Genomic DNA, 10,563 nt, shown 5'->3' on the forward strand with positions numbered 1-10,563 from the left:
GTAGGAGCAAAACACTCAGAACAGTCCCGAGGGGATCTGGACTGCCCCAGGGGATGTGGTGTGGAGGTGAGAGCCTTGAAGCACAAAGCTAAATTTCTACCTCTTTATTTTCATGCCTTATTTTGGCTTCTGTTAGCCAGTACTCACCTTGAGAAGCTAACAGTACACAATGCAGTTGTGCATTTCCCACTATGCTGAGGACCACTGCAACCTGCATGTGCGTTTGTATGTGTACATCCTCCCTGTGCACCTAACAGCATCTCACTGCCAGTACTGCCCAGACGAGCCCTGTGGAGCTGATGGGTATGCACGCCATCCAGTCACGCTGGTAATGAGGATGGAAAATGACCACTATTCACCAATTTTGTCTTTTACAACTTTCTTGCTTAGATCTGCTGGCTTCATTCCTCTTCCCCAAAGCCTGGTTATTACCAGACTTACTTTATTACTAGGCTTATTTTATTATGGGGCTTACTTTATTAAGTCCCCGTGTGGCTAAATTCACTGTAGGATCCAGATAATCCAAAGGGGGTTTGGGTGTGACTGCAGTGCTTCCCCTTGTGTATGCACATGGGGCTGATTCTCACTATCCCTGCCATTCCCTCTCTAATATCATCTCTAGAGGTTTGATGGCCCTTGTCTCTACCTGCAAACCCAGACCATTTGGCACATGCAAGCACACATGCTTGCACACACAGGCACAATCTTTATGTGATGCAGTGATCTTGGTGACTAAGGAGTGGGAAGCATCTCTAACCCTTCCGGTACTGGGACTTTCACATCAGGTAACAGAGAGGGAGGTCTCAGCCTGGCTGCTTCCCAGCAGGGCTGAACATGCTGCTGTAGGCATGCTGTGACGCTGGCTCTCAGTGTCACCTCCCTACTGCCAGCAAATGCTGGGACCAGGTGTTAGGGCTGCACTTGGTGATTCCTTTGCCTATTTATGAGAAGCACAGTGAGAACTCCTTCTGCACTTTTCCCCTCATCCCTGCAGCCCTGTTATTGCCCCACCCTCCTCCCAGGGAAAGCATCATCCCAAGCTCCCAAGAGTGGAAGGCAGAAAGGAAAAGAGAATTTAGTACAGGTAGATCTTTTATAATCCCAGAGGGTACAAGACTAGCATGGACCAAAATCTTCTAGCTGTAGCCCTACCCTGTCCATACTTAGTGCAGTGCAGCAGCCTCTGAGGCCCTGGCCCTGCTCTAGGGACAGCTTCAGGGCAGTTTGGGGAACCAGAGAGGTGTGGGCTCTCCCTGCTCCACCAGGGCAAAGCCTTCAGCCCTGCCCAGCCCACATTCACAGAGACTTCTCCATGCTTCAGCAGTATTTTCCTGCTGTTTCTTTTGCTACCCACACTTTTACTCTTCCAAAGTGTGTTCACCCTGGGGTATTTGCTGCCTGAAGGCCCTCCCTGCCTCTTCCCCCCAGCCCAGGTCAGCCAGCCATGTCCCACCAGCTGGCCATTTTAGCATCCTTTGGGATGCCCAAAGTCAGCAGAGTCCATATCCAGCAGCAGTACAGATGCATAGGTGCACTCTTTCCACTCCGGTCCATGATACCTGTCACCTCCCAAGCTGCTGTTTAGGTTTCCAGTCCCTCCTGGCTCCTTTCCCTTCTTCCCCCCACCCCTCCCAGTGCTCTGAGTGTTTCCCAGTGCTTGCTGCTGTGAATATACAGATTTGCCACATAGCTCTCCCCCTCCTCTAACCTGCTGCCGAAGACCTGAAGTGAGCAGAGCAGCAACCTCCGCGCAGACAGCACCTGCTGCCCGGTGGCCGGCAGCCTTCCCACATCCCATCTGCTGGCATTTCTCAGCACATTCAGAGATGGCTCCCTACAGCAGCTCTCAGCAAGATCCGATCCCTCCCTACCCTAGCTTGCTCCCAGAAACATTTCTTGACATGAGGTGTGGATGCCCTATTGAAACTGTCAACTTTCTCTTGCTAGAGCTAGGTTTTCACTGCTGCTTGGGCTGCTGCTCTCAAATGACAGTGTGACTGGTGTCTCCTTACTGTTTCATTAAAAAGCAAGATATTCTGCTGGAAATCTAATTTACATGTTGAGATAAGTGAAGAAGAGGTTCATGCTTTCCTTGCCTGAAAACCAGGATGAAGCTTTGAGCTTCTCTGAGTCTGTGCAGAAAATAAAACCGTCTGTGCTACAGATAGGCATCCCTTAAATATTTTGAAAATACTTAATGGCCATCTGCTGCATGAGCCATTACAGGCTTTATTAGTAAGGTGGAGAGTGCAGAAAGCAGAGAATGGTTTTGGCGAGGGCAAAGTGGAGGGCATTCGCCAAAATATGCAGAGTTGTAACAGCGTGACTGCTTTTAAATGGCTCCATTTTCCTGAGCAGTTTTCCAAAATGTGACGTCTGCTGTCAAAACAAAGCCCATCAACAGGGCCATTTAAAACCAGGTATGGCACTCAAACCTATGCAGTACGGCCAAGGGGATGGGACCACTTGGACTTTTCACTCTCTGGAATCTTTAACTCCAACTTCTTTATTTATGATTTCTTCTTGAGGACAGATTTAAAGCCAAGGTGATGTACTTTCTATCAGAAAGTCTAGTGCACCTTGGGGAACCCTATAACAAGTGGAAGCGTGTCTCTGCTACATAGCATCCTGCAGAGGTGGCAGTGACAGAGGTCTCCGAGGAGGGCAGGAATATTTGGGGTTGCAAGGCAGTAAGGTGGCACGGTCTAGGAGCTGGGAACGTGCTAGAGAGAGGCTGTAAAACACAAAGCTTAGGTACTGAAGAGTGCAAAGTAATTGTTTCTCTCTCCTGGGGAACGCTGATATTTCAGTACACGTTTTCTTTGTGCCAAGGTGGGTTGGGAAGCCAAAATAGCGAACGCTCCTCTGAAGAAAAGGGGTTGAAATATTTCATCTCAGAAATTTTCATGGAAAAAAAAAAAAAGCAGCACAAGATTTCAGCACTCTGAAATGGAGGAAAGGAGAGAGGGCTGAATTTCCCTGGGGAAGAAACCCTTGTTGACATTAGTAGCTGAAGATGCCATTTGGACTCAGCATTTTCTGAAGTCGGTGGCCCAAAGCCAGGGCTACATGACTGCTGCTGTACCCAAGGGTGGAGCTGCTTTTGAGCAGGGCTCTAATGTGGTGGGTCATTTACTTAAATTGTAATTTCAATGTGGATCAAACCCCATGGGGTCTCCCCTTTAACCTCCACTTCCCTCAGTTCCTTCCCATGACTGGCTGAGCATCCAACACTTCCCACGCCAGCCTAAATGCCACTTCCATGTCCTCACAGCAGCCTCCTGATTTCCCTCGATGGCTCACTGCTCTTGCCCCAGCCCTAGCTCAGCCTTGGAGGAGCCCTAGAAAATCTGCTATGTACCTGAAAGCCAGTTAGGTGCATGTGTAATGCCTGGAGGGCTGTAATTCACCATGGACCCTCCACTTTGGGAAGTCAGGGAGGCCCCTCAAGTGGCTGTCAGCCTCTTATCTACTGCTGTGCTGTCTGTTAGGCTTTGTCGCAGCACACATAATGAACCAGCAGAAAAGATGCAGTAGGTCCTTTCCTGTCAGGCTGCACGTGGCCATCTCAAGATGCATTATAGATACAGCAAATCCTCATCTTAATCCAGCCTGAATCAGATAATTTTGTTGCAGGGCTGCATCCTTATCTTACTACCAGCTGGGGAGAGATGAAGAGATGTTCAGTTTGCCGAGATAGCATTCAAGCTGTGGAGAGGTGGGGAGGGCTCTTGTTTTCTCCAGCATTGCCAAATCTTTCTGTTCCCACTAGCCTCGTCTTGATATCGTCTCTGCATGGGCGAGAGGCTTTTCTGCTCCCTTGCTTCGCTGAAATAACAGTCTTCTCCCTCCCACTCTCTCTGCTCCTGTAGGATCGCTCCCCCCCCCTGCCGCCAGCAGCATGGAGAGTGTGCGTGAGCTCCAAAACCCACTCTTGGCCAAGGCCAATGGGCACCTTCGCAGCAGCTATTCTTACCACCAGCACCACAGCCAGGACTATCCCAGTCACTGTCAAGGGAAATTGTATTCCTACATCTTCCAAAACACTGGTGGTGCCAGGACTCACCAGCTGCTGGATGCCAGCTCCCTGCAGCTAGCCGTTGAAGCCTTGTACGGCCCCAATTTCATCCTCGTGAAGGATGAGACTGCTCTCAAGGCCAAGGACAGCAAGACAGAGAGCTGTGAGACCACTTTTATGGAAAGCAGAGAAGCTCCAACTGAAGGTCCCAATGGGCACGAGGCACAAGGGTCCTGCCTGGTAGAGAGCGACATTCGCATCCAAACTGTGTCCTATGAGGTGGAGGAAGAGGAGCTCCAGGAGTATGAGGTGAGCTTTGCCAGGTGGGATGGCACCAAACTCCTCCTCTGGTAACTCTGGCCATTGGCTCAAGTTCTTGGTCATTTATTCTCCCTTATTTCCCCAGAGCTTCCCCCCTAGACCCTACCATCTCCTGCCTCACCAGCCTCTCCCTGTGCACCCAATATTTCTCATCATCATCATTTCTGCTCCATTTTCCTTACTGCAGAGCTCAGAAGGAGGTCAGCTTCCCGGAGGGCAGCCTGGCTGCATGCCTGCTGGGAGCAAAGGGGAGGTGGGGCCATCTCTGCAGGACCCTTGGGATATGGGGACCCTTTGACAAGGGCAGCATGCTGCCACTGTGGCACTTGAGCTAAGGGGAAATAGCAATCCTTGCATAACTGCAAAATTCACATGCCTGATGGCAGCAGCCGAGAGAAAGCTTTATATATAAAGACAGGATGAATTCTGTAAAGAATGAAAGCTGACAAAGCAGCCTCATGCTGTGCTCTGTGCCCCACCATGGCTGGAGCAGCGGTACAGAGGCTGGGAACATCATCCAGGACCTTGAGAGGTGTCAGCAGGTCCCCAGACCTCACTGGAGCTGATGTCTGATGACCCAGCACAGCTCTGCTGCTTTTGGTGCCAGTGGTGTGACCTTTCCAGACAGCATCAGGGGCATCCCCACTCTGCATGCCTTCCCCACTGAGGCACATCGCTTCCAAGCTGGTCAGTGGCTGGCTGAGCGGTGCCCAAAGGCAGGAGGGCTGACTGCAGCCACTCTGAGCAATGTGCTTGCTAAGGGGACAGGACACGTTGCCCCTGTGGTGGAGGCTCCAACTCAACCGCTTTCCCTCACTTGCTAAATTAGTTTAGTGGGATATCGATCTCCTAGTCCCTAATGGGGATAAGGCACTTTGTTTAAGTTTGTTTAAGCTGACAAACAGCCAGTTCTGCCAAAGCTGAAGATATTTCAGTTTAAGACTATCTATCTCCCAGGGAAATCCCAGACCCCCAGCAAGCGAGCTCAGCGTTTGCTCTGGCAGGGAGCCGAGAATTCACTCTGCTCCTGAATTTGCTGAGCTACATTTTTTCTCATCAAAATGATGAGAGGAGGCTGAGGAGGCTAAAATATTTTTGAAATTCATTCCTTGAATTTGCAGGTGGGAAACGTGTGAGAATATGTGATGGGGCTAGGAGAGAGCAGGAGCTGGGGGGAGGGGGTCTGAGATGCAGCCTGTGGAGCGGCATGGGGAGGTGGGCATGTGCTGAATCCATCTGGTTTTGCAGAGTGACTCCTCCAGCGACAGCGAAAGTGAGGATCATTTCCTGATGCTTCCCCCCCGGGACCACCTGGGCTTGGCCCTTTTCTCCATGCTGTGCTGCTTCTGGCCGCTGGGGATTGCTGCTTTCTACTTCTCCCAAGGGGTAAGAGATCCCTTTGCTTGCCTGCATACACTGAGTGCTGGACCAAAGGGACTGCAAGCCACAGCAGCCCTGGAGGGGACTGAGCACCTTTCTGGCTCTAAGACTCATCTCTGTGCCATGCCCAGACTCCTGAGGGCTGAGGCAATGGTTGCTCCTGGCTCCTGGATGTCTCCACAACTGCTGTGGTGTTGCAAGCCCACCAGCCCTTTTGCAGATTACTGGAGGTCAGACTTATCCTTTGGGTCTTTCAGGTGTTATTTAGGGATCTGGGGCTCCCCTTAGCCCCTTGCCCAGGTTTTCACCCTCCAGCCAGGCTCAGGAAAATGTAATTTTCTCACCTACTTTCCCATCCTCCAACAGTGCGGAAGTCCTACACCATGACCCAGCCTGAGACAGCTCTTGCCCCGGGAGTCAGGCTGCTCTGGAAACTGGAGGCAAAAAGGAGCCTGGTCTCCTTATCACACTACAGCTCCACTATTGCATTTGTTTCTGACATATTGGCTAAGCTGTGTGAGCCAATGCCAAGATGGCAGGGGGTGATGAGAGAGGTGGCTCTCAGGCTGCACCAGCTCTGAGGAGCTGCTGCCTCCTTGAGGGCTTAGCCCTGAGCCTGGGCTCACTTACATTACTGTTGACCCAGAATAATTCATGCAGAGCCAGGGGATTTAGCCTACGTTTGCACAGGTAGAAACAGAAATGGAAAAGTATATCACATGAGTACCTGGCACAGAGGCGGTGAGAGGTGGGGAAGCTTGGACCCCGATGAGTGTTTGATTTCATATTTTGCCATGTGGTGCAGGGTAGGTGGTGCACTCCCCACATGATGAGGTACTTTGTGCGGTTTACATTTAGCTCCATTTGCTATAACTACAACTTTCACTCACTCCATGAGGCAAGGACCATATCTTTATTCAGTGTCTGTGCACAGTCAGTGCCCTGACCTCCACATGGCAACCTGAACACAAATAGGTAATACCAGGAGTAGCTCTGAATGTGCCCTGAGCACTCAGGGAAGCTGGAAGTTGCCTGTCCAGAGAGTCAGCACCCATATCTGTCTCTATTGCTGGCTCCATCAGCCCTTCTATGGCAAATAGGCTTCAGCTGAAAACCTCACACAGGCAAAATCAAGTGGCAGCACAGCCAGACCAATGGGCCATGCTGTCTGGAATCAGCTCCCTGAGACTAGGCAGTACTCGTTATATGTCTGTATAGGGTATATTGGCATCTAGTCAGCACCACACAGCCATCACCCCATGCACCAACTGTTTGCCTGGTCTTACAAGGGTCCAGCTGCCCACACAGCTCTGGCTGAGTGCCCAGATAGCTGGGGCTTTCAGACAAACAGCCAAAGCCCACGCTTCCCTTGGAGGCAAAATCGACAGGGAAATGTGTGTAGGTGACACTGCTGTGCTGAGCCCTCCTGGACTGATGGACCCTTGCTGTCTATCCCCAGCCTTCATGGGATGAAGTGTCCGAGAAAGGGGGACTGCTCAGTACTGAAACAACTGCATGCAGGCTAAAAGGCTGGATTGGTACTACTGTGAGCAATGAACATTTCTTCTCTTTCCAGACCAGCAAGGCTGTCTCCAAAGGAGATTTTCATCTGGCCAGTTCAGCTTCCCGTCGAGCTCTCTTCCTCGCCGCACTCTCCATAACCATTGGCACAGGAGTGTACGTCGGGGTGGTGGTAGCACTGATCGCTTATCTCTCCAAAGGGGGCCATGTATAGCTGCCACCCACATGTCAGCACCTCCCCAGCCACTGGCCCTCCTGGGATTTAATTTTTCTGCGGAACACAGGGCACCAGTGCCTGCAAGGGCTGCTTGCACAGCGGGACCCTGTCTTGGATGCCCTGCACAGGCTCTTTCCTTTTTCAGACAAACAGTAGACCCCCGTTATCCCCAAGGCTGGGGTGCCACCATCTGACAGCAGGGAATTGGGCACCAACCTGGCTACTGGAATCAAGGGGAGCATGTTTGCCTACTGAAAGACGTGTAGGAGAGATTCTGCGTGTTGCTGCTGAGCTGGTGCCATCACCTCTGTTCTAGGGCCATGGCTTCCCCTCCCAGCCCCACAGCCAGGAGATCTACCACTGGTGCCCAGGCTTAGCCCATGAAGGGGGCACACAGGGAGGAGAGGGGATACAGTGCCAGGAAATGACTCTGGGCGGCTGGGGTCCTGGTGGGGTCTCCAGACTCCCATGATGGGGACAATGTTCTTATTTCAGTGCTATGGGGTGGCACCTGGCCCCTCAACTGCAACAAAGTCAGAGGACACAGCATGGACGTGACCAAAGGGCATGCTCTCCTTGTCCCTCTGCAGACAAACCCCTGATCCAGGGGATATCCTGGTAGCTCGTCCTCCCTAGGCAATAAACAAGAAGGAAGACAGGCTGGTGGTTGCACACCATCACTCCCGTCATTGGGACAAGCTGGCAAAGACAACAAGGTTTTCTCTTTAATAATAATTGTCACAATAATTGCAAGTCGGAGTCCCCATAAAGTTGGCATCCCACAGTGCTGGGCCTTGAAAAGACTTGTAATAGCAATTTCTACCCAAGAAACAGCCTGGGAGGGGTGGGGACCTGCAGGACTTTACTCTTGACACTAGGTCAGGGCCTTGCACACTAAGAGGGATGGAAAGAAAAGGCTGATATGACATGCAGAGCCTGGGGTGGGAGTGCTGTTTGCAAGGGGATGAGATGCAGAGAGGGGAAGACTTGGAGGGAGCCCAAGACACTTCACTTGGGGTGACCCCAATACACTTCTTCCCATGCCTTGGAGAGGAGTATGTCCATTCATCCAAAGGGTCTCCTGACAAGGAAACCCCAGAAATCCCCACTTACATCTTACTTTTGCTAATTGGTAAATTGTCAGTGACATGTCAAGTGCTTCAGAGGCAGGTGTGAGGGCAATGGCTGCCCCAAAGGGCTGGCATTAAAAGGCCCTGCCTCACCCCAGCTCCTCAAAATCCACCTTGACCCTCCCTCACTTTGGCCATGGCTCCCCTGATGCCTCCTTCCCCCATGTGCATGGGGCTGCAGGCAGACTCTGGGCACCCATCACCCCCTTCCCAGGGTTTCTGGGCAGGCTGCAGCCAGCTCTGCAAGAGGCGCAGCATGTTCCTCCAAGAGGGTGCCATTCAAATGTACATTTCATCCTAAAGAAGCATGTTAATGTCTGCAATTGCTGTTGTACTTGAGCCATAAGAGAGAAGCACATCAGAGACCTGTTCAGAAGCTGGTCTGAAAGTTTCCATTACGTTTTATAACATGGAAGAGCTAATAAAAAAAGCAGGAGAAAAGCCTCTGTTTATAAGGACATGGAGATGGCTAGTGAAGAGGTGAGCTTTGCAGGAGAGCTGAGCTCACTTAAACCTGGATATGTTTATGCAGTTCCCGAAGGAAGTTATAATCCAGCTGGTGTCTGGGCAACTTGGAGGGAGATGTACTGCAATGTAGATCACAGCGAGCAGCTAGCGCTGGGAGCAGGATGGTGATGTAGGCTGTTTGCCATATGTGGATGGACAAGAATTAGGGAGAGACGGAAAGACTGGAGCCTCATGTATGTTCAGGCTGCTCCATGTGCAGTAGAAGCACAAAATAAAATGTGCTTCAAGTGGGGCAGAAGAGTACAAACATCAGGAGGGAATAATCAGGTCTTGCTTCTAATGGTGGGCAGAGAGAGACAGAATTTGCAGGGAAGGACTGGGGTGTCAAGAAGAGATGAAGTGTCTTGGAGAGGAGGTTCATCCTCACCCAGCAGCCGAGCAATAGTGTTCATTCCCCTCTCTTCTGTGTGCTCAGCCTTCCTGGGCATCTATGCCTCCAAATAACCCAAGCAGGACAGGAGCACTGTTTCAGGAGAGGGGACATCCATGGGTGGCCATGCAGCACAAGTGATCAGACCCACCACCCCCTAGTTCAGTGCAAACCCAGCTAAAGCCCTCCCCTCCTCTCCCCTTTGAGCATCCCCAGCTGGCTGCTGGGGTGCAGGGGTGGAGGAATCCCTACTGATTCTGGACCAGAGAAAACCATCAGAACTGCTGGACCAGAACCGGCAAAGAGAAACTGTTTTCCTCTGAATTTGTAATTCTGCCAGATGGTTTCCTCCAGGGGCTGCCCTGGGTGGGGGGCCAGCAGCCCTCAGCCCACTCACCATGGGCACCGCATCCCCCTGTACCCCAACCCACATCTTTGTCTTTTTTTAATTGGAGATGCACAGGGAAGGACCAGGCTAAAGGGCCAACAGAATTAAAGTGTTTTCCGCTAATAGCCTGAATCTCTGATGATCTTGTCAAAGCGGGGGAAGGGGCTGTGCCAGAGCATCCCTAAGGGGGGCATTATGCAAATGGAGAAATTAGTTGGAAACAGCCTGAAGGGAAACATGTGGAAATTGAAATCCGAGGACCAGCATGGAGACTGCTGCTGAATAACTTATTATAGACTCACAGCGTCTGCTGCAGCCGCCTGAGCAGAAGGAAAGGAAGCAAAAACGCAACAAGGAACAGCAGTCAGGGAAGACACAAGCTCCAGAAATTTTATTGAGCTTAAAAACCCTAAATGCTAAACTAAACCCTGCCAGTGGGCATGGAAGTGGTGACTTTTCAGCCCCTCTCTCCTGTCCTCCCAGGGGATGGGTACCTCTCCCACCCAGGACCCCAGTCCCATGGCAGACCTCTGTAATGATCCTGATCTCACAAGGGGATACTCAGAAATTTGTGGTGAAAGAGGAATAACCTCCACTTTTGGCCTGGCAACATTTCTAGCCCAGGAAGGAGAAGGGAGTGCAGGGGTCTGGCACGTCACATCTGTGGGAGGTGACACAAAGGGCAGGGAG

At 51.4% G+C, this 10,563-nt stretch overlaps 1 protein-coding gene across 1 annotated transcript; it reads left to right on the top strand.

The window, feature by feature from the left end:
- Window positions 1–3,876: 3,876 nt before the first annotated feature.
- SYNDIG1L (synapse differentiation inducing 1 like) lies at window positions 3,877–9,955 on the top strand. The gene is made up of 3 exons (XM_026850110.1): window positions 3,877–4,327; window positions 5,588–5,725; window positions 7,296–9,955. Exons 1-3 carry the CDS (start codon window positions 3,902–3,904, stop codon window positions 7,452–7,454), a joined length of 723 nt encoding a protein of 240 aa, XP_026705911.1. The 5' UTR covers window positions 3,877–3,901; the 3' UTR covers window positions 7,455–9,955.
- The last annotated feature ends 608 nt before the right edge of the window (window positions 9,956–10,563 follow it).

Source organism: Athene cunicularia (genome assembly GCF_003259725.1).
Source record: "Athene cunicularia isolate RWA chromosome 5 unlocalized genomic scaffold, athCun1 chr5_part1, whole genome shotgun sequence".
Taxonomy (NCBI): Eukaryota; Metazoa; Chordata; class Aves; order Strigiformes; family Strigidae; genus Athene; species Athene cunicularia.

Excerpts from the sequence above, each read along its gene's own strand:
- SYNDIG1L (XM_026850110.1), top strand. The coding sequence starts at position 3,902 with ATGGAGAGTGTGCGTGAGCTCCAAAACCCACTCTTGGCCAAGGCCAAT. Across the intron at positions 4,328-5,587 it reads AGGAGCTCCAGGAGTATGAG|AGTGACTCCTCCAGCGACAG; the intron begins GTGAGCTTTGCC and ends CTGGTTTTGCAG. Across the intron at positions 5,726-7,295 it reads CTTTCTACTTCTCCCAAGGG|ACCAGCAAGGCTGTCTCCAA; the intron begins GTAAGAGATCCC and ends TTCTCTTTCCAG.